Below are 23731 nucleotides of genomic sequence, written 5' to 3'. Positions count from 1 at the left end.
AAGAGTCCTTATGAAGTGGTGTATGGGTTGAATTTTCTTTATATTCGTCGGGGTCTATCTCTACTATATGGGGATCAATCTGGCATGCGAATGTTCTGAACTTCATGTCGTTGAGTTCTTAGCAGGGAGAGGACCAAATTGTATCAGGTTAGTCCAGGCAGTTGGTTGCTGAAGGGCGGATTCCTCTCCCTTGATTCCGGTTGTTGAGGATGTTAAAATTGATTTTACTAATTTTGCAACTCACAGATTGACCAAAAGCATTTTTGATGAAAATGTTTTTGGAATCAATCTTTAGTAAAAATTTAGTGAATCCTAAAAAAGTACTTAAATGTTTCTTACAAAAATCACATAACTGATGCTTCTTGAAAAAAAAAACACTTCAAATATTTTTGGAACTAAAAACCATTTTTTCATAAAACGATTTCAGTCATTTAAAGAAAAAACTTTCAAACGAGCGCTATAAAGTTTCTGACTTTTCGTCCATCAATACTTAATATTCCCAAACAACAAGTCAACAACCTTTTGAACGTAAGTCAACAATTTTAGTTAAAATGGACTTTGGATTTTTTCTTCTTCTTCTTGGTTGGTCCAGGCAACACTTCGCCAGATAAATGGGCAACCCCTATTAAACTCCTAACTTTCCCACTACGACATCAGACAAAGTTCATGCGATTCCCGTTCGAAACGCATTAAGTGGAGCCAAAGTTTTGGTACCAAAAAGAAGGGAAAGGAGCAATGGTGCCCAACTGCTTTGACGTAGAAACTTTAAAGCACACCACGTGACAATACATGTCACATGACAGATATCACAATTTACCCTTTAAAATCTCAGAATAAAAAAATCTCAAGAAAAATAAAAATAAGTCCAACATTTATTAATTATGTTTTGACCTAAAAAAAAAATTATTTACAAGAAAACAACTTACATGATACACTGTCATATGACATTTTATGTCAATAAAACAAAGATATATGAATAGAAAACGGATGTATTATTTTTATTTTATTAACGCATAATGCAACCTTAATAGTAAATACATATCATGTAAGCCCTTTTTATGAATATAAAAATTATACGCGTAACATATGAGTTTATCAATTGTTGTCTATGAAGATATGGGACCCACCCAAATATCAACATAAAAATCCACCGACGATTGGTGTCTACAGACGGCGTTATTCGATTCTCATTCGCCGTGCGGGAAATCCGAAGGCTTTTGTTGTTTTGTCGAATTTGGGGTTGTTTGGTTTGATGCCCTCCATTCGAATACTGGCCATAAGTTAAATATGTCATCGTATCTAACGTGGCTTTCTCCCTACCCTTTTTTCTCACACCTACCAAATCTTAGACTTTATCAAATTTATCAGTCACATTCCACCTTCTTAAATTCCATCTAAATTTCTTGTGAATATTGATAAGGAAAAGTCTTTTGTTCCTTGTGGATACAAAAAATAATAGCAAGCTGTGCTAATTGAACTTTCATTTCCTTATGGATTCTCCTCATTTTTATTAACGAAAGAATATTTCATATTCGACCCAGATAGATAATAAAGATAAATATATATTAATTATGGACACATATACCATCAGCATAGTGCCCCTAGATCGAAATCAACACATCTAAGACATTGTTCTGTCGTGTTGCCGTCAAAGACATGTAATCGACAAATCCCAAATACAACAACTATTCCTCGATCCAAACCCAAAAATTGTGTAATTGTTAATAAATAAATAAACTATGTATAAAGCAAGTGATATTTTATACATTAATATTTTGCCTAAGTTACTTTTATACATTAATATCGAACTCGTTAAATTATATTGAGAGTAAAATCTAATTTTTTGCACAATATTTATAGAAAATGAATAGGGATCTTTTGATATAGGCGCCTCAATTTTAAATTTGCTAGATCAAACATCCATGTCTTTTAGTGATGTGATTAAACTTTTTTTTGTCATAGTTTTGGTGCTATATGCACATTTTATTGTAACAAAATTGCTATAATTTAGCCTTTTGATTACACTCTCCTCAGTTAGACATAATTGTCAAAAAAAAAAAAAAATGGTTAAATTCAAAATTATTTTCACAATAATGCTACAATTTAGCAATAATTATCTACGATTTAAGATATTTTCTTTCCAAAATAGTTTAAAATATTTTTAAATCCCCCAAAATCAACCGTAAGTTTTTCTTTTAGTACGTTAAGAGAAAATAGGATTGTGAATAATATAAACGTACCAATACACAATGTGTACAAAATAAAACGTACCAAAATAAAAATAATGTACCAATATTAACAATATGTATCAAATCAAACGTACCAAAATTGCAAATAAATGTACCAATTAATGATTTTTGTAAGTTCAAACGTACCCGCAGATAATATATACGTAATGTATTGTATCTAATAATAATTCATCAACAATTATACTTAACAAAAATAGCAAAAAATATATATATATATATATATAATCACAAAAAAAATGGAAAAAATTACACGGAGCTTTTATATTGATCACCAACTATTTGAAAAAGAAAAAACCCATTTGGAAAAAGAAATAATATGAAATGTTTGCATAAAAGAAAAGTGATAAAAAAAACATATTTGGAAGAAGAGAAAATATAGTTTAATTAATAATATCTCCACTAAATAAGGAAATGTGCATCATGCAAATAAAATGATAAATTTAAAAATTATTTTAATTTTAAAAAATAGAGGTGACTATTGGTTAAATTACTTTAATCAAATTTTAAAAAAAAACGTTTAAATTAAATGATATAGAAAAACTGTACATGATTCTAATTTTCTCAAATAAATACTACTTGATCGTAATAATCGACGTGAAGGATCTTAAGAAAAAAGAAGTGTAGGAAGTTTCCTGCAAGTACAAAAAAGCAGCGTGTATTTAATCTGACCGGGAAAGAATGGCGGTATTGGGAAGGACAACTGGAAACCTTTTCTGGATAGTCATGAGACTCAGAGCCGTGCAGACCCCACTGCCACTTTCCTCCCCTATCTCTTTCTCTTAACGTCCCCTTCACTCTCTCCCTTTCACTCTCTATCTCTCTCTCTCTAAGTAATTTCCCTCTCTCTCTCTTCCCATTCAAACGCTTTGAAAAGCAGCAACTTGTCCTTCAAATCCCTCCCTCACGGCCACCATCATCTTATGAGCATCTCATTCGCATTCCCTTAATTTCTCTTAGCCTTCATTCGCACACTGTGTTCGCCTTTTCTCCATTTTTGTTATAATAAAGCTGAGGCGAAACGGTAGCAGTTTTATTACAACAAGCTCGACTGAATTGTCCAATCATTCATGGACTCCGTCGGCAGGAAATCAATGAAGCACCAAAAACAGAGGACTGGTTCGCTTCAGCGGCTGAGATGCTCCGTTCAGAACTACGGTTGGGGGAAGAGGGGACAAGATTCCCAAGTGGCCAGGCTCTCTGCTTTCAACTCTGGTTCCGGGATCAACCCAGAAAAATCATATGCTGAATTTTGGATGGGAACCCACGAGTCCGGACCTTCCTTTTTGATTCAGAATTCGGATGAGAATAATGGGTTTTTCCCAATTGGGTCTCAGATTATATCTCTCAAAGATTGGATTTCCAAAAACCCAAATGTGCTTGGTGAGAAGGTGATCCAAAAATGGGGCTCTGACCTCCCTTTTTTGTTCAAGGTAACCTATTGTTTTTTTTTTTTTTTGGGTTTTTTTTGTTGTTAAAAATTTGGGGCTGTGGACTCTGGTATGGAGTTTTCTTTGTTTGGTTTTTGTGTGTTTGTTGTGTGTGTTTTAGGTGCTTTCTGTGGGGAAGGCTTTGTCAATACAGGCACACCCAGATAAGGATTTGGCCAAGATTTTGCACAAGTTGATGCCAAATGTTTACAAGGATGCTAATCACAAGCCTGAGATGGCCTTAGCCACCACCCACTTTGAGGCTCTGTGTGGTTTCATCACTCTTCAGGTAAAGATCATTTTCATGTGTTTATTTAAATCTCAGAAGCGATAACAATCTTAAAATAATTTTTGACTAGAGAGAGCTGTATATTCCCTTCTTAATATCTCTGTCATATGCCTACTATGCATAATTTCCCTAAACATTGGGTTGGTTTGAATTGTTTGGTTGCTGAGTCTTTTCACGAAAATCATTAGCACTTTTGAATGTTTACGTGCCTCCTTTTATTGTGTTTATTTTGATGTTAAACAAAGGTAAACCAATGAGTTGTAATCTTGTCTGGGCCCCATTGAATAATCGGCCATTTACCTAGTCAAAATCAGAATCATGAGGACTTAAGGCAGGAGAATGATATAATACCAAATGAGTTAAAAAATTACTTTTTCTCGTTCCAACTGTTTAGAAATCAAACCATTTATTTTTGCTTTTATTGGTAAAAAAATCAATAAAATTATTTGGACAGGCAGGCACACAGTTTTTTGATATAAGGGGCTCAAAAATTTTTTTAAAAAAAAAAAAAAAAACTAGGTAAACCATATTATATAAATCACATGATGTGCCGGTTAATGGTTGGATATTTTTATTAATGATTTAAACAATGAATTCACTATCAACTACCGCATTATGTCGTCTACAAAATATGAATCAAGTAGATTGTCTCTCTAGCATCATCCCAAATTTTTATATGTGAACTTCACCTGAATTAACAAAAGTGTCGGCAAATCTAATCGGTCATAATTTTTTTAAAGATCTATTTGTACACACAAAACTTAAATATCTGTTGATGCCCTCTCCAATACTCTACGAAAAATAAATAAAACCCCGAAATCATAATGCAATCGATTCCATCACTGGTTGACGTATTAACTTCTATTTCATTAATTAAACTTACATTATATTTAATAATTGAGGTCAAGAGCAGGTGTAGTGTTACTTTTCAGTCGTTGAGAATCTCTTGCTAGGATACCTTTTTCTTCCCAATTGTTTTTCTTTTCTCAAGGAATATTGCCTTCTGTATAGGGATCTATGTGGCATTCCAACTAATTTTAATTATAATTACACGTTTAATTACAATTATAATTTTTCCACTTATTGACAGGAGCTTAAAGTTGTGCTTGCTAATGTCCCTGAGATTGAAGAACTAATTGGCAGTGAAGAAGCAAAAAAAGTTTCCGGAATCACTGATCAAGACGAGGACGAGAAAGTAACGTCCTCTCTGCGTTCGGTTTTCACCCACCTCATGTTAGCCAGCAAGGAGAGGATAACCACAGTTATTACTAAAATGAAAGATCGTTTACACATTGAAAGTCAGGTTGGTTGATGTGTTTTTTCTTCAATGTAACTGTCAAATTATGTTTTTTCTTCGCCCGTAGGATGATCTGATTGAAGATCCTGCTATGCTCATTCTGGATTTGTGTAACAGTTTTCGCTATTTTGGCAGGCGAGGCGTTTGACAGAGAAGGAACAGCTGGTATTGCAGTTGGTAAAGCAATATCCAACTGATGTGGGTGTTATATCTGCCTTCTTCATGAACCATGTGAAGCTTAATCCCGGAGAAGCGATGTACATCGGGGCTAATGAACCCCACGCCTACATATTTGGTGAGTGCGTTGAGTGCATGGCAACCTCAGACAACGTAGTGAGGGCTGGCCTTACTCCAAAGCATATGGATGTTCAAACCCTTTGTTCTATGCTCTCATACAAGCAGGTAAAATACAGCATCCCCGCGGTGGAATTAACACTTTTAACGTCAACTTGTTTGGTGCGGTCCTTGCATTTCGCATGCATGTCTGAAATTTAACGTCTTTTCTTTTGCAGGGGTATCCTGACATTCTGCAAGGAGTTGCAGTAGGTCCTTATGTGACAAGGTATCTCCCGCCCTTCGATGAGTTTGAGGTTGACCGCTGCCAACTTCCGCAGGGAGAATCAGCAGAATTCCCTGCAGCCCCAGGGCCTTCGATTTTTGTGGTCACGTTCGGGGAGGGAATCATATACGCAAGCGATGTTCAAGGGGATGTAATTACAGAAGGAGACGTTCTTTTTGCACCAGCAAACACTCGGATTCGCATAACAGGCGCATCCGAGTTGCAGATATATCGAGCGGGTGTGAGCAGCATGTTCTTCCAAGCCTGATGAACTTCATTACGCAGTTGCACATCTTTGCTTTAGTGCAAAGCACACAAATTATTAATTTTGCATTTTTTGATTTTTTTTACAATAAGGGTATGTAATATTAGCACTGTCATGAGAATGCCTGTGCGAGTGTGCCATGAAACGTACTAAAAATATACGAATAAAAAATATATCAATTTTAGTAGTTTTTATAAATAAGATTAATTTTGTATACATCGATATATTTATATTATGAGGTGGAAAAATAAATAAGGGTCGAACTCGTCATTTACGAGCTTCTAACAGGAAACCTTTCACAACCCACTAGTAGTTGGAGATGAATTTTAGGCATGTATTCCACTTGGCACGCCTTGGGTTCAACTTCTAACGCTGTTGAATCATACGATAGTGGTCAAGAGAGATTGAAATACCTTTGTCAGTCTTATTCACGTACTAATGAAGGAAAATGGTAGTAGACCATATTAGTACTAATTGACATAAATAAGATGGATTTCAATTGTTGGAGTTAAAAAAAAAAAACCAATGAAGTCAATTTTTCTGTATGGGGTGGTTTGATGACTATTAGGCCCGTAATAGTTTACAAACGGGCTAATAAAAGAATAAGTATACGGCTCAATACTTTGATCTGGTGGGATCATGCTACAGCAGTCCCAAGACTCCCAACCTGGCAGTTCGTATAAAAGTTTTGCTCACTCCCATGTTTTTCCTTTCATGAGTGAACGGTTGAGATTTAGTGTAAAGGAGAATTTCCATTAAGTATAAACAGCCAATCTCAGGAATGATTAAATTCAGTTGTAAATTAAAAGAGAATTTAGGGTTCATTTAGTGCATCGGACTTTTGGTAGAAGTGCTTGTATAACAAACACGTCAACATTTTAAATAAAAATTCGAGTGTTTCATATAAAGCAATGGAAGTGCTTTCTAAAATCTAGCAGGTGCTTTTGCCACTCGACGTAATGTCCATGAAGAAAATAAGGAATGCCAAGAGGGAGAGAAAAGAAAGTGCAGAAATCACTTCCATATTTTATCACGTCATTTCCCTGCACTGCATTGAGTTATGTTGGGCTTTAATATTCATTAGTATTTTGGGACTTTTGTAACATGGAGTGCCTTAGCAGTGGACTCACTTTGTGCTATGATGTTAAAACGGCCGAAAACGTCTTAGTAATTAGAACGAGGCCCAAAGCATCCTGCAAGAGAGAACTGTAACGAGTACTTGTGATTCAGTTCTCGGTCTTTCTACAGGTTCATATATAAAACTCAAATTTCAGATTTCTTAATTTCGCTGCCACGACAAATGAATTTTCCTTCTAGTTAAAAGGTACGAGTAAGAACTTAGATCTGCACTAGCAAAAATGACACTGAATACAGTTACCTTCGTAATCATCTAAGTTGCTCTCTCTTCAAATCTTCTAACCATGCTAGGATCGCTTTTGCACCCTTCTCCCATAAACAGTCCAACATCATGTCATGGGCAACCCCTTTAACACAGATAGGAGAGACACCATAAAACCTGCCTATCTCGTTGAGGCCTTCAGCATCCTTGTATAGGGAAAAACAATAGCAGAAACAGAAATAAGCAAGGCAACGTATTGGAAATTACAGACCAACATGTTTACATCGACAACATTAGAGAAAGAATCAAGTAGTATGTATAAGGAGCTTACCACAATGAAATCATCATTTGCACCCAACACGAGGAGTTCAATAGCTGATTTTGGCACTGAAGGAACGGGCAGCAATGCATTGAGCTTCCGCAGATCAAACAATGGCATTCTTGAACTTTCCTTCATTAGCTCTTGATAGCTGAAAGACAAATAGAACTTAAAAAAGTTATCTTCGCAAACGAAGACATTTTGGGAAGGAAACTTGTATTTTATGAAAAATCCCACAAAACTGCATAGAAGAAGTATCAAGCAATTAATAAAGACAAGGGGAACCAAAAAGAAACAAACAAGACCACGTGGTTCAGTAAACTTGCCCCTACGTCCATGAGATTACGTGGATTGGTAAACTTGATTACAAGATTACGCAATACACCCCCGCCCCCTGAACTATCAAGTTCCTCACTCCATCTAATGTTTTGTGGTTCATTTGTAACTAATTTATCCTATATCCCATAGTATTTGAAAATTCCTCATCCAAACATAGTGCTTAGTAGTTCTAGTCCTCTATTAGACAACCACCCTCTCTTGGAGTGGACGTTTCTTTGACACAGGCACTCTTGCCTCTTTTAGTGCCTTTATTGCACCCATTTTTTAACATACACTTCTTAAGTTTTCTGTTCTGATGAGGCTCAGTGTCCAGATATACAGTTTATGGGAACTTCAAGCAGAAATATAATTAAGCCGTAGTACCAGGGCAAATTGACTGAATGTGTATGAAATTACTCCATTTCCCGTGCACAAACTAATGATTAAACTTAATACTAGATATATATTGTTGAACGTCATCTGTCATTTTATGAAATGTCTAAATGAGTTGAAAAGAATTGCTGGTTAACAAACCGTAAAACAAGGTGATCCTCCATTGTTGCGGAAAAAAATGTCTCCTTACAAAGAGAAAGAGATGTTTGAAACCCTTTAGCTGCCAAGCTGCGTGTAACCTACTCAAAAGTTCAAAAAAATAATGCCTCAATAATAAGTAAAATTAACCTCTATGTCTACTGTTTACACATGAGAAAGCTGAAAATATTGCGGAAAAGGGTATCACATTTTCTATTTAGATATCCATGAAGACAGTAGTGAACAGCCTTCAAAAGAATGTAAGGGATGATAGGATCAGACCAAGTACGAGTATAAATGAAAAGATGCAACCTCAGAGATATTTAGTTAAAAATGGAACCATAGTTATGAAGGAAGATATAATTTAGGCGTAAAAAATCTATTAACTAATGTTTTGTGTAGCAATTTTCCAGTATGAATACGGTATAAAAGAGAAAGATCAAAACCTTAAAAGCAGCAATAGGTTTGGTGAAGAGATAACGCCACACTAAGCCACTGGAGAAAATCAGAAATGTCAGTCTGGACTAATTACATTCAAATTGAAAGAAAGAAAGGAACAAATAATCAGACAAAGGAAAGTAGGTTAGTTACCTATTACCCGAAGGAGGAACGGAGCAGACAAGCACAGCACCGGTAAGCTTAGGGAACAAATCTCTCTTGTCTAGAATAAGCCAATCAGCACAGAAAAATTATATAAGAAATTACCTTGCAAGTAAGAAAAATACTACATAAGATGAAATTCAATGTGCTTATAAGCTATACCACAGCCCAAGTCAGGAAGGAAACTTGATACTGCATTCAGTTAAAGTTTGAGCATCTAATATCAAAGTGTGCATTATGGTATTAGGCACAGTTAAACTTATCATGATAGAAACTAAAATTACTTGCCTATGATATAATCTGAAAAAAATTGTGAAAATTATTCAGAATAAACAAAATAATGAGTTACATTAATTATCGCTGTGTTTAAATAATTTGTAAGTTTTCAATGTTTATTGAGGGCTTTTTCTCCCCTCCTGCAATACATGATTTAGCCAAACTGCATTAAACGTTATGGCTCATGTCTCATCAGTCTGGAGATTTTATTCTACATGGTTAAAAGTAGAAGTTACCCGAAATCTGGTCAGTTTTAGCGTTTGCAATATAGTATTGAATAATGAGCCCTCCAAAAGAGTGTCCAATCAATACTGGTGGAAGCGTGAGTTTCTTGCAGATGAAATCAGCAACATCACTTGCATGCGTCTACTGCAGAATATGCAGTGAACAGGAATAAGAACAGCATTTTTAAGTATGGAAACTATAAGACACAGGCATGCACATACTAGTGAATTCCTAGTAAAAGAAGTCATTTTCCTAGCGGAAAACTACTGTACCTGGAGAGTACCAGAAACAGAAGCGCTGGGTGCATCACTTTCACCCTGATAAACCAAAGGAGTACTATAAATCAGAACCAGACATGTATAGAAAGTTAGAAACAATACAACGAAGCCAACTCAACATATCATCCAGATACATGCTATTATGTGAATGGTAAAACAACAACCAAGCCTTATCCCACTAAGTGGGGTCGGCTGTATGAAACCTAGAAAGCCATTGCGCTCGGTTTTGAGCCAAGTCAATGGTATAGATTAAGAATTCAAAAATCAGGATGAAGAAAACAAGAATTTATCTTAGTAATAATTGGGTGTTTGATGGGCATGTTTTGCAGCTTGAAGATCTGTAATTTTGTGAATATAATTATCATACTCCTTTTTTTTTTCTTAGCCATTAGATTAAACAAATCAAAATAAAAAGAAAGAAAAGATAGTGCAAAATTTTTATTTTCCTTAATTACTAAAAAGGTTTAGGACTAAGAATCCTATGTTTATTAGACCAGTGAATTGGTAAAAACTCTTCAACGAGTGAGACTTTGTCGTACTGGTCCTGTATAGGTCTTTTTTCTCACAACAATAAACTTTTAAAGTAATCCAGGGTTGCAGAGAGTAGAGAGCTTTGATTTTGATTCGCTATCTCATGACACTAGGTATTTGTTCTCTTTCATATACTTGATTAAAAGGTTGTATTTTTGTTTTTGTTTGTGTTATGAATCGAATATCATATTAATTTACATAAAGTTTACATGTTCTACCAAAGCCATCGCACTCAATTTGAGATCCAGAAATAATATTTTAAGAAATAAGTTCATATTTTTGTTTAGTAGAAGCCAATTAGGGTTTTGTTTTTTGCGCCTATAAGTTAACGGGAAGTGATTTCTGCGCACTCTTTTGTTTGGTTACACACCTTCGTTTCTATAAACCCTAACCCTAAAGCCCACAACGTGTACAGTCTTCTTGTACCCTTTCAAAACGTGTACAGTTATGTTTTCTGATTGATTTTTGGGTTAGGGTATAACACTTTTAAGAACAATTGAAAATTATTATGTATATGTTTCTTCTTCTTTTTCTTGTAATGCATGTTATTTACATGGCCTTAATGTGTATTGATTTTGTTTTTCCAGTTTCTGCTATGGATTTTTCTTCCATTGAGACTTTGACTAGGAACAATTTTGCAAAGTGGAGGCTGGACATAGAATTTGCTCTTGGAATCAGGGATCTCGACTTAACACTAAGGGAAGATGAACCTCCTAAGCCGACTGAGGATAGCTCTGATGAACAAAGAGAAAAGTATGAAAAATGGGAAAGATCTAATCGCTTGTCTATATTGATTATGAAGAGATTCATGTCTTTCCTGGAGGAATTCCTAGTTGTGACAATGCAAAACACTTCTTAGATACTGTGGAACAAAACGTCAGAGAGTCTGAAAAGGCTGAAACCGGAAACTTAATGAGTTCTTTAACAACTATGAGGTATGATGGCAACGGCAATGTTTGCGAGCACATCTTGAAGATGATTGGTATGGCCAATAAGTTGAAACATTTGGATATTCATATCCCGGATCCCTTTTTAGTTCATATCACTCTTAACTCTCTTCCGCTACAGTTTGGACAACTTAAAACCGCTTACAGTGCTCAAAAACAAAAGTGGGAGTTGGATGATTTGATATATATGTGTGTTTTGGAGGAGAAAAGACTTTGTCATGAGAAGAGAGAGGGGAAAAATCTTGTGTTCAATAGGTAAGGTAATCAATCCTTAAGAGCAAAGAAGGCTATCAAGTTCAAGTGCTTTTCTGCAAAAGTGAAGACCACAGGAAGAGGTATTGTCACTAGTATACAAACTTGGCTCAACAAAAGAAAAGGAATTGACAAGATACATACATGATGACATGAAAGTTTGAAGTTTGAATTTTGGGTGAAGTGTGTTTTGTTTTCTTATTTTTGCTAGAAATATTTGATAAGTTTTTGTTTTTCCTTTCCAAACTTTACGTGTTTTTTTTTTTTTTGAAGTAAACGATACTATCTACACTAAAGGGGAGGGGATGGGCTTAGCCTCACAATGGACTAGCAATAATATGGTTTAAAATCGCCTTTGGCGAGATTCGAACTTAAGACCTCTCACTTATAAGTGAAGAGGAATACCACTAAACCGTAATACTAAGTGGTCCAAATGTTACGTGTTTACTCATTGCTTTTTCCTTAACTTTTGGAATTAAAACTTGACTCAAAATTACCACATGCTGATGCTAGTAGTGTCGATGAAGAACATTTTTTTACCAAACCCCTAACAAAAGTTAGGGCTGTAAACCCATAAATCATAATTCACCAAAAGAAAGAAACTCTATCCCTTTATTGTGGTAAGTGTTCCTATAAAATACCAGTCATCTATAATCCAAAATTCAATACAACAACAAAAATGTCAGCATATACGAATCCATGGAATCCAATTCTTACACACTACTCTGATCAAATAAACATTCAAGTTATGGAATTGACAACAACAAATGAGACATAAAATCAGATAGGAAAAAAAATGGCAATTAATCAACAGAGCGGAGCATAAAAATGGAAGGAACTGACCTGACCCAACAAGCTAACTGCATAGCAATCATACCCAAAAGCCGAAAAGAAAGGGAGCCAGTGCTCAGCCCAGCACCAAGCAGCGTGGTAGCTTCCATGGACGAAAACAAGAGGTGGGTTTTCACTTGGTCTCTGTTTTTCCTCGCCTGATTGTTTTTCTTCAACTCTTTTGTGCACGATTACCTCCATGTTCAGTCCGGAGGGGAGCCGGTGGAAAAGACGGGATTGTTCCTGTTTGAGCTGGTAAGGGACTCGCATTCTGTGAGCTTCATGGAGGGCGGCCCTGGGCTTTATGGTAACCCTCCCAGAAGAGAGGTTGGGATGAAGTTGAAAGATGGTGCGGAGGGAGAGGACGGCAGCCATTCACGTGAAACTGATCTCGCCCCTTCCCCTTCGAGAGACTGACCTTTCATCTGGGACGAGACAGCAGCCATATCCCAAACTAATAATGAACCGCCAGAGTTAAAAATTAAGCATATTTTTTATTTATTTAAAGAACTAGTTTGTGGTTTTTAAATTCACATAGTTATTTTAGCATTTTTTGAGCATTATCGTGTGATCCATCAGCACTAACAATCAAACTCAGAACGTATGATTGAGCAGTTTGCCCCTAGCCACAAGCCCCCTTAGTCATCATCGTGACTCACAAAGGCATTCAACCTCTCCTAACTATCATCGTGTGATTCACCATTTGGTATGCAACTCATGGCTGGCTAAGAGCATCCCCAATGGGGCTTTATCCTCCTTGAGGCTACCACATTTATAGCTCTAATGAAAATTTGCATCTCCAATGGGCCGGAAAATGAGGCTACATCCATCACAAGGGCTAGCAACTTCAATCATAAGGTAGCAACAAGTTAAACTACATCTAGCCCCAAAAAGTAGTGGGACCACACCAAATTGAGGGCCCAGTCTTGGTTTTTGTTTTTGTTTTTTTGGTTTAGAAATAGGTGGGCCCCATTTTTAATTTCAAAACATGATTTTAAGGGTTTATTTTTCAACCGTTTAGGATTTTAAGAGTTTATTTTCAACTGTTTGTTTGATTAAAAAAAAACATATACAAGCAGACTATTTTTTGTGTTATTGATTAGAAAAAAATGTTGTGCTTCGTGTTTAATTTTCTAGAATGAAAAATTCATTAAAAAAAATGATGAAATTTAACATTGGTAATTTAGAGACCTAAACCGAAAATATAAACAAATAATAAAACTAAATTATGATAAGATAATTCAATCCAATGATTGTTATGAAATGAAAATCCTGTTTGATTTCGGAGAATGTGTCAATCAAAGAAATGAACCAATGGTTGTTATGAAATGAAATCTTATCTTGTTTGATTTCATAAAAATAAACCAACAAATGAGATTGAGATAAGATAATCAAAACCAATGATTATTATGAAACGAAATCTTATCTTGTCTAATTTTGTAGAAACAAACCAACGGATGAGATTGAGATAAGAGAATCTACAATGGTGCATAAGTGATGAAATCTAACTTTGACAGACTTTGAATATTTTTAGGTTAAAAAGTTCATAAATTAAAATTTAAGATAACACATCTAAAAATCAAGTTTAGAGAAGTTAAAACAATAATAAATTTACCGCGTAATCAAATTATTGCATAATAAAATATATAGCCCCATATACAACCCGAAATATATATAGCCCCTTATTGGGAGAGATTCCTTTTTAGAGTCCCAACGATTCTTCGAAGCTCTAAATTTTCACCACTTTTCTATCCTCATATACAGCCCCTCGTTGAGGATGCTCTAAGAAAGCATTCCCTGCAGCCCGCTTGTACTGCATTTGTTTTTACCTTTCCGAGTGGACCAAACAAAGGAAGAAAAATGACAGTCCATATATTGAACAGGTCCTTCGTTCCTCAAAGCTACCATAAAATACAAAACATATTGAACAGGTTCTGATAAAATGAAATTCCAGTTTTAATTAAATCAACCAGCAATTTAACTAACTATAATCTTATTGGCGGGTGTGGCTTCAGTGCTACGTAACATCTAGAAAAAAAAGTGAGAATTTCATTCACCAAGCAAGAGGAAAGCAAATTACAAAAGCTCCAGCCTCTCCTATGAAAATGGAGGAATAGAGTTTGCAACCTAAAATTTATTCGAATTGTGTGCCATAAATAATACAATAATCCAATGTTATTCACCAAAGAGTCTGCATATTCACAATAGACACATCCAGTGCTCCTTTTTCTTCCCCCCTTACCCCTTTTCTGAAACACACGTCAAGAACATGAATGCGGGTGCTCACAAATGCGCACGGAGAAGTTAGCTGCCTGTTCATTTTTCACTGTGCTCGTTAAGCCATGAAATGATGTCGCTAAAAACTCGATTTATCATTTCATCTGACTCACCCTCCAGAAGGGAATGACATGCATCCATGTAAAGGATGAGCTTCTTGTCGGAACTGCTTGCTTTCTCATACAGGGCCTTACTTACAGATGGATCAGTTACAATATCAGCCTCTCCATGCAGGATTAATAATGGAAGAGAGACCTGTTATGAGATTTAATATAAGTGACCCAATAAAGTTAGAATTCTATATGCTACTGCTGCTAAATTATACTGAAATCAACTGAACTTTTCGGGTAAAACATAATATCTGAAATTTCAAATAAATTTGTGTATTTGTTGAAAAGACAGAGTCAACTAACACCGTTGTCCAGTCCCCAGCACCGTCCCAAAAGGATAAGAAACTACCAACTTTCGGACAGTTTTGTGTTTAACTAACATATATTGAATCTACTGGAAATTTCATAAAGATGTATGGGGCTTTGTTGACAGAAAGATACTAGCATAGGTTTACTGGCTGTGAAGGTCCTAAGTAGTACATCTTGGTTCTAGAGTTAAATAGGGGTCTACAAGCAGGACTCAGGTCGGTTCTGAGTGCAATACCACCGATTTTCATTGGTCTAAAAGAAATGAAGCCCAACCAGAACCTCACTAAGCAAAAGCTGAACCAAATAGGGTCATGTCAAGCTGGATACAGAAGAATGGTTTCTAAGAAAACACATCACCAACGGTCCATGGAAATGTGGTGTATTTGTCTTGTGCTACTTCGTATCACAAATCACGATCTACAAGAGCTGTAGGTAATTTATGAAAATATTAAAGTCCTTTTTTATTTCTTCTTTGAATTTGTAATCCAGTCAAAATGTACTGAGTTAAAGTTACTTCAAATTCAGATCCAACCAAACATCCGTGGATTAAGCTTAATAAGAATTACCACCTAGTTATGCAGCAATAGGCGTCATTTATAAAGGGAAAAGGTTCACACTGAACAGACTGGATAGAACTTGATGCTATCAAAGAATATTAAAATGGTGATTAAGTTGATTTAGAAATTAACTGTAATAAAAGAGGAGTCATGGATTAGCATACTTCTTCCAATCGGCGTTCTATCTCTTCGGTAGTTCGGAGCATTTCTACAGCAGTCTGCAGGCGTGGTTTATCCTTGTAGGCAATAACATTATAGGCTGTCTGCATTCAGGATAATGAACAACTTGTCAGCCACAGGTTACCACCCATCTTATGAACATCAGATGATTCAGACCTTCCATATTTTTAATTTTTTTACTGCTTGAAATTATTCATCAAAGAAAAGACTAACCATTTCTCTTTTCTTCAAGTCTTTAAATGCTGCCTCAGCCAGATTCTTTTGCGGAACCAATTTTTGCTTTGGAAGGAACTTAGCCACACCAATCAGGATTTGTGTTAGTATCCATGGTGGAACCATGTCCTCTGAAATCTACAAAAACAACAAACAAAATGGAGAATGTACACCATTTAAGTAAAAGAAGGTGAAAACCAAAGAAAAACATTGCTCCTAATGCTAACACAATTAAGTTATGGAATTTACCTTGCACATCGGTGCAACTAGTATTGCGCCATTCCATGCACTAGGTTGTTTTAGGTGAGCCTTCAGTGCTACAGCTCCACCCAAGGACTGTCCAAAGAGAAAGGTTGGGAGCGCACATAACTCGGGCTGCTCTGCGGTCCAAACCAAAGTATGTATATATTAACAATTGAAATGAAGATGCCGTTTTGTATATTTCTTGTTTGAATAGACAGACCAGACATTATATACAGCATAATAAATTGTGTACAGATCCTTTAGTCTCTATCACTTGATTGTTGGATGGGAAATAAAGCAAAGGATCTATCACCAGCCAAGGAGTTCAATTCCCTATTTCAGATGCAAAGTACAAAAGAATAAGTAGCTGAGAAGAGTTACAGTAATTCAGAAGAAATTTTTTCCCTGAATTCGTTTCTTTTCACATCACTGCTATTCTTGTGGGCTGAATGAGGGCATGAGAGAGCAAATTGATTTTTCGTATCACTTTTCAAAAGGAAATGTTATGTTAACTTGACATAAAATTTGCACTCATTGTATTTGTTATCAACCATTAAAAGTCAAATGAAGTAGTTGAGAAATTTTCACTTGCTGCAACCCTCTCTACTCCCAACATCTCTGCAAAAGGGAGCATTTTTTATTATAGATGCTCTCCTATCAAATTCTCTGCAACTGTGCCTTTTTATACTAGTAAATGATCACAATACTACCCCGAATATTGGTCAAGGCAGCGTGGTAAGGTTGACAAGATGCGTACAGGCTACAAATACCAAGTACCAAGGGATTTATGCTAGATTAGAAAGAAATGCACTATGAAATATTAGATAGATTGAAATGCTAGACGCAATGCATGAGGCATTTATAATTGACTACTTGAAATGAGTCGTTTCAAAATCCTTTGTGTAGTGGCTTTGTAATGGCCATGTACTGCAGTTTCAATCCCTCTATCTAATGCTTTCTAGTGCATTTCTTACTAATGTATCCCAATCCCTTAGTACTTGGAAATCTCTCGCCCAAACACACCATTAGAGTTCATCTGACACTCGGATTTTCAGGTTCATACTTCTCAGTTCCAAACGCAGTGCAGATTTGAAGGACCAAAATGGTACGACAATTTCTCACATTAGAAAGTTCAAACAAGAAAGTTAATAACTTATTCAGCACACCTTTGACATTCAAGAAATGCTCAGTGACATCATCTACAAGTCTGTCAAAGCTGGGAATATGGCCATGTAGACCTTCTGAGAGACCAAAGCCAGGGTAATCCATTGCAAAAACTCCGTAACCATTTGATGCCAACTTCCTCGCAATTCCTGCAGATACCATGAAATGACTATGTTCCACAAAGAAGCATGTTAAACACAGAAATTTGGTCAGCAAATACTCTTATCACATGTTACATGCCTTCAAAGAAAAAAGTGCAAGTATCCCCATAGCCATGACAGTAACACACTACTGCTTTGGGACGAGATGTCGCTGGAAGCCAACTCTTGCAGAATATCTTCAATCCCCTGGAGTTCACCTCATATGACTACACAATAGAATATGATGTGATCATCTTCATAAGAAAAGTCGAGAGCAGAAACTTTGGAAATCTAAAGAGGGAGGCCCAATGCATTTGAATAACGTATCCTAGCATGATACATGATCTCTTAAACTTAATTATAGGTAAGCACGGAAACTTGAAATGACATATGAACAAATGAAATAAAAATGCAAGTTGATTACCATCATAAAAGAGTTATTACCTCCTCCATTTTCAATCCATCAGTCGGTGTCTGCAAATTAACCAAAAAGTAAGAAAATAAACATCACTAAGAAAATCTTCCAAGCATGTATTACAAAATGTCTGCAATGTCACCCTAACAATTACATAACATCCTGAACTCGAAATACCATTTAAAAAACATGACCAAAAAAACCAAAGCAAAATAGTATAAATAGCAAGTTTCAGTATCGGTTCGCGCTGCAGTGTGTACTGCAAGACTGAACTAAAAATCAAACTCAGGGACAAATTTTTTAAGCAGCAGTAATTATGTCAATGTAAAGAAAACAAATTTACGTTGAAAAATAGTTCACCCGTTCCTCCCAACCACTTATTGTCATTAACCCATTTAAAAGTTTCAGCGTAAATCATCATCAACCCACCACAAAACCCAATTACACTCTCTCAAATCACAACTTGCACGAATTTTTTGAGCCATATTCTAATCTAACCTAAACTACGCAGAATTCGACGTTGCGTGTAGGGCATTCACACTGCACTAGCGAACTTGGCTACGCTCATGTCTGTACAACTCAATCTAACTAAAACAGCCCCAAAAAAATAAAACAAAAAGTTCACTTTACCAATACCATAAATAGACAGACAAAGAAAAACAGCCGAATGGATTAAAGAAACATAATACCTTGAATAGAATGTGGTCAATCCCAAGCTGAATTTTCTTGAAGGCCTCACGAGCCCGCCTTCTGGCAGGAGCTTCATCCATGTTTGCATCCAGAAGCTTCTGCAGTTTCTCGTCGACGCCTGGCAGCTGCCTCTTCTTGGGCGCCATTGCTGCTGCCTCCGTGCTCTTCCTCCTCTTTGTAACTCGGAAACAAAAGCTGACCGCCCTCAGCTCTGAAACGTTTCGAACGTTTCTTGTAAGAGTTGGAAACGTGAGCAACCAAATGAGATATGAATTGGAGCAGGAAGGAAGGAATCTCAATTGTTCCGGAAAGGGAGAAAAGGGTGGCGACCGTATGGCTAGCGGAGTTTCAACGCCATCTGGGATTCTGTCCAAAATTAATGATTAATAATTAGTACAAGTAAATGAAGGGCCCGGAAAGGAGGAAGCAAATAGGAATATTGACCATGGAAAATTAAAATAATTAAAAATAAACGTCACTTAATACACAATCTAATGATATTCTTTTTTATTTTTAAGTAAGAGGTCTTAGCGATTCTCATCAATGAAGAATTTGAACTATATTATTTTTAGTTCATTATGATAGTATAAATAATAGCGTTTGTTCCAGGAAAAAAAAAAAGATTAGAGATTAAAGGGGCTTTCTTAAACTGAGACTCGATGTGGACTCTCTATTACCTCATAGTTTAACGTCAATTTTCGTGTCACTATAGTAAAACATTGTGGCAAAAACATGAACTGACGAGGAGTCCATAAAATGTCCCACTTTTGAGAGAATCCCCTCGACATTACTCTTAAAAGTAATATACACTTACTATATTTTTCAACCATATTTGTATCAGCTTGTTAATAAAAATAGAGTCCATCAACACATATGGATCTCAAAATGATATAAAAGTGGTATGAAAAATGTGATAAGAGTAGCATATTTTTGTTTATTAATTAATTTAAAGAGCAAAGGTTGAATGCAATGTTGGAGACGTGATCTAATTAGAGAGAAACGTTTTAATGGATTCGAAACACAATTTGATACACCATGCATTAACACTTGGGTTAAAAAGCTTATCGATATTTCTCTTCACATATAAGTGAAATGTTTTAGATTCAATTTTCGTCAAAAACGAGTTTGAACCATATTATTACTAGCCTATTGTGAACCCATTGTAAGGTTAAACCTACCTCTTCTTTCTTAATGTAAATAATACCGGTTATTAAAAAAATAAAACTTATCACAATTATATTATGACACGCAATAAAAAGAAAAAGGAAATTGGTCGATTTATTGGTGAGAAGGTTTTGGCACGCACGCAACTTTGGGTTGAAAGTTCAAGTGTTGAACGACAACGATCTGATACATTCACCGTTTCCAATTACTGGAGTTTCATTTTCAAATCCTTACAAGTCAAAGAGATGCTTTAGTTTATTGCTTTTAAGATCGTCATCATGGGTCAAGTACAAAACTAACGACCAACCAGTTTAGTATGGAACGAGAATTGTTATATTACATATTATAATACAAGTGGACAGAAGTTTTTTAAGTAACAATCAGCTTGTATCATGTGGTATGCTGGCTCGTATTTTGAGTATATTTTTTTTGTGTATGAAAAATAATTTGCATGAAAGTAATAAATCATCATTATAACATTCCATAATAATAATACAATATTATGTGTACCAAATTTTATATGTCATTGTACTGTATGTGATATGGCATCATTACTTCCAACTAAATTTTCACCATTAACTTAAAATTGCATACAAATGCTTACATCAAACTTTGTTAGCTACGTCACTTAGTACTATGATCTAGTGATATTTCTATTTATTTTTAAGTGAGATGTCTTATATTCGATTCGCGTCAAATGAGAATTTAAACCATATTATTGCTAGCTCATTGTGAGGTTTAACCCACTCTCATACCCTTCTATTGTAGATGATATTGTTTGTTAAAAAAAAAAAAAAAAAAAAAAAAAAAAAAAAAAAAAGGGTTTTTGCCATCTCAACCTTGAAATATAGTCTATTGGTACTATGGTCTAATTATATTCTTCTTCACGTGTAAATGAGAAGTCTTAGATTTTAATTATTGCCAAAGCTGAATTTGAACCACATTTTTGCTAGATCATTATGAAGCTTAATCACTCTCTCACCCTCTTAACGTAGACATTATTGAAACTTCATTTATCTGACAAGATGAAGGAGGTTATTGAGATTGAGAAAATAACGGTTGAGACCGCTCAATCTTCTGATTATTCTACCACCGCGCGACTAATAATCTATTTAGGGCAAAAATAAATTGTGCTTTTCTTTGTAAACAAAAATAAATCGTCGTTGCACCGGGAAAAGAAAACAAATGCACGCGGATTCGCAGCTGTGATCGGGTAGACAATTTAAAGATAAAGAGAAACAAATTCACGCGGATTCAGATAAAACAAAGTTCAGAAACAAATCACGTGGATGAAATGATGTCGTATCACCTTCGCCACCACTGTTACTTCACCACTATAAAATGAATCCAATATGCCCTCACTACCCACCCTCCTTCCTTCCGCCACTGCACCTCCCTCCCTCGCCTTCTTCCTCCGGAGGATTCCCGCCAGGTATCTCTCTCTCTCTCGCCTTCTTCCTTCCTTCCTAGTGGTTGTTTCAGATCTGGAGCTTTGAATTTTTAGCGGTTATTATTTTCCTAATTTTAGTCAATAACCCACAAACTGATCCGACCCCAAATGTTGGTTGGAATTTTGTTTTTGTTTTTTTTTTTTCCTGAAATATATCTTTTGTAATTTATGGAAGACTGAAGAATTATGTGGTCGAATATTGTTTTGTAAAATCGGGTTGAGCTGTATTTACTATTCGCAAAACCAATTTTAAACCCCTGATTCTGATGCGCTTTTGGGCGACTTCCGACGATATCGAAGCCGTCTCAGCTTGGGTTTTTTTTATGCGAACAATTACGGCCTTTTGGGGTGTTTTGTTCTCGAATTGGTGTATGTAACGGAGGCAATCTCCGTTTTCGCAGAGGTGTGATATATTAGATGTGAAATTTTCTATCTTCCTGTTTGGTTGCCTAGACAGTCCAAGAAAGTAGAGAATGATCAATCAAACAATTTAGAGGGGGGATAAAGTTTCTGGGATTGATTTTGTTCTGTGTTTGTTTCTGATTTAGTAAACTTAATCAAATTATTAGCTCGTTTCTACAGAACATATGTGTGCGTGTGACTTTGATTAATAATTTGGGTAACTTTTGTTTTCCAATTAAATTGAGGTTCAGTGTGTAAGATGAACAATTTTAAGGTTTTCGTTGGATCTGGAAGATTGATGGGAAAGTTTATCTGATTCGTGTTTTTCTTTGGTGGTGCTGTGTTGTTATGGACAGGCGTTCTTTTGTGGAACAGGAACGGTTTCGAAAATGAACCATTTCAATGTTCAGCAGCAGAACGCCTCTTTCGTGGGCTGTGAAGGCATCAGAGGTTCCGACTTGATGTTTGACACCAAGGAGCCTCTGGTTTGCCCCAAGCCCAGGCGAGTTGGGATTTTGTCTAACAACCCCATTAGGCCCGTGCGATGGCAGATGAGGTACTTTTACTTCTCCAATGTTGTCCCTTCCACCTTATGTTGGTTATTATGCTTTATTTATAGGTGATAACATGTATTTTCTCTTCTTTTCAATTTGCAGTCATCAACCCGAGTTATGCGACTCAAAAGCTGGGGCAGAGCTTCTGGACCTTATTCTCAGGAAGGTAAAATTGTTATTTCTTTTCCTTATAATTAATTTGGTTTCTATATAAATGATGATCTGGATTCGGTTAATACGCATAAATGATTAGGTGATGTTTTTTTTTTCTTCCAAATTACTGCAACCATGGTGATGTTATTGCTTTGTACTCGATGTTATGATATTATGATTGACTAACATGTTGGTATCTACAGGAGGGTTATGGGTTGGAGCAATCATCCAATGAGGTTGCCTTATCGCCCCCATATTTTTGCGTTTCTCCTCCCAGTAGGGCTGCTAACCCATTAATTCAAGATGCACGATTTGGAGATGAGAAGACCATTCCTGTTTCGGCATTGCCTGTTCCATCTCCATCAACTTTATCGTCGCCACGCAAAGCAGGTTGTGTGAGAATGAAGTATGGGCTTAAACCTGCTGCAGTTAGAGTAGAGGGATTTGATTGTCTCAATAGGGATCGCCAAAACTCCCGCATCCCAGCATTTGCCTAAACTTCATCAAAGTAAGTGTACATATAAGAAGGAAAGCTAAAGCCACCATAGCTCACAAGTACAGCGGACTTAGCAAGAAGAGCGAATTTTGACGATTTTTTGGAAGATGTACTAGTACTGTATATAGCGTTTGTTGTCGTCGGTGATATCTAAGTTGCTAATATCTACAAGTAGCGTGATGGAACATCACGAAAGAATGTCAAACTGTCAAGCCTTGTGTTCGGGGAAAGTGTTTGTACATGTTTAAAGCCTTTTGCTCTGTTGTAATATTAAGATGGGTCTTGATTTTTCTGGTAATCACCAGGAAGAGTCTGTATAAAAACTTATCGGTGATATGGATTGGTGTATTCATCTGTAAATGTGTTTTGGTCATTTTTTTGGAGATAAATGGGTTCTGGTTATTTGTCAGTTACGCGTCTTGGTCTTGCCCTTATATCGATCCTCTTATTTTTATTTTTCGAACTGAGATATCTATGAATTGGAATCCTAATGCATACAGACACAAATGGTCCAATAGGAGCAAGAATTTACAAGAATATTTCATTTCTGAGCAGAAGAATTGTTTTCAAGTGTTCGATCCAATTCCCATAGAACCTACCACTAAAATACTCCTAGAGAGGGATAGGGCTAAGCGGAGCGAAAAGGATTTTTTTTATGAGATGAGAAATGAAAACATAAGT

The 23731-nt window shown here is 36.0% G+C and overlaps 4 protein-coding genes across 7 annotated transcripts; 2 read left to right on the top strand and 2 right to left on the bottom strand.

The window, feature by feature from the left end:
* Positions 1-3045: 3045 nt before the first annotated feature.
* Positions 3046-6287, top strand: LOC137708650 (mannose-6-phosphate isomerase 1). Its single transcript, XM_068447771.2, has 5 exons — positions 3046-3679; positions 3798-3965; positions 5056-5268; positions 5398-5664; positions 5775-6287. Exons 1-5 carry the CDS (start codon positions 3317-3319, stop codon positions 6087-6089), a joined length of 1326 nt encoding a protein of 441 aa, XP_068303872.2. The 5' UTR covers positions 3046-3316; the 3' UTR covers positions 6090-6287.
* A 929-nt stretch (positions 6288-7216) lies between these two features.
* On the bottom strand, positions 7217-13012 carry LOC137708303 (alpha/beta-Hydrolases superfamily protein). 2 transcript variants are annotated; one of them, XM_088689821.1, is made up of 9 exons: positions 12546-13012; positions 9967-10011; positions 9706-9835; positions 9185-9254; positions 9040-9088; positions 8597-8694; positions 7757-7895; positions 7465-7631; positions 7217-7292 (listed from the first exon to the last, which is right to left on the bottom strand). In XM_088689821.1, exons 1-8 carry the CDS (start codon positions 12906-12908, stop codon positions 7473-7475), a joined length of 1053 nt encoding a protein of 350 aa, XP_088545947.1. In that variant the 5' UTR covers positions 12909-13012; the 3' UTR covers positions 7217-7292; positions 7465-7472. The 2 variants fall into 2 exon arrangements, with proteins under 2 accessions (XP_088545947.1, XP_068303451.2); XM_068447350.2 differs by lacking the exon at positions 7217-7292 and having other exon boundaries at positions 7342-7631.
* Positions 13013-14562: 1550 nt separating this feature from the next.
* On the bottom strand, positions 14563-19203 carry LOC137708158 (alpha/beta-Hydrolases superfamily protein). 3 transcript variants are annotated; one of them, XM_088689707.1, is made up of 9 exons: positions 18831-19203; positions 18171-18200; positions 17827-17953; positions 17589-17735; positions 16429-16559; positions 16180-16317; positions 15951-16049; positions 14924-15065; positions 14563-14845 (listed from the first exon to the last, which is right to left on the bottom strand). In XM_088689707.1, exons 1-9 carry the CDS (start codon positions 18975-18977, stop codon positions 14838-14840), a joined length of 969 nt encoding a protein of 322 aa, XP_088545833.1. In that variant the 5' UTR covers positions 18978-19203; the 3' UTR covers positions 14563-14837. The 3 variants fall into 3 exon arrangements, with proteins under 3 accessions (XP_088545833.1, XP_068303267.2, XP_088545834.1); XM_068447166.2 differs by having other exon boundaries at positions 14610-15065; XM_088689708.1 differs by having other exon boundaries at positions 14610-15065; positions 18151-18200; positions 18831-18902.
* A 1981-nt stretch (positions 19204-21184) lies between these two features.
* Positions 21185-23459, top strand: LOC137707737 (uncharacterized). Its single transcript, XM_068446650.2, has 4 exons — positions 21185-21427; positions 22204-22403; positions 22504-22567; positions 22758-23459. The coding sequence occupies exons 2-4, from the start codon at positions 22237-22239 to the stop codon at positions 23049-23051; spliced, it is 525 nt and encodes a 174-aa protein (XP_068302751.2). The 5' UTR covers positions 21185-21427; positions 22204-22236; the 3' UTR covers positions 23052-23459.
* Positions 23460-23731: the final 272 nt, after the last annotated feature.

This window comes from Pyrus communis, chromosome 17 (genome assembly GCF_041283825.1).
Source record: "Pyrus communis isolate YQ-2024b chromosome 17, ASM4128382v1, whole genome shotgun sequence".
Classification (NCBI taxonomy): domain Eukaryota; kingdom Viridiplantae; phylum Streptophyta; class Magnoliopsida; order Rosales; family Rosaceae; genus Pyrus; species Pyrus communis.
This window is presented reverse-complemented; position numbering and strand designations above follow the sequence as displayed.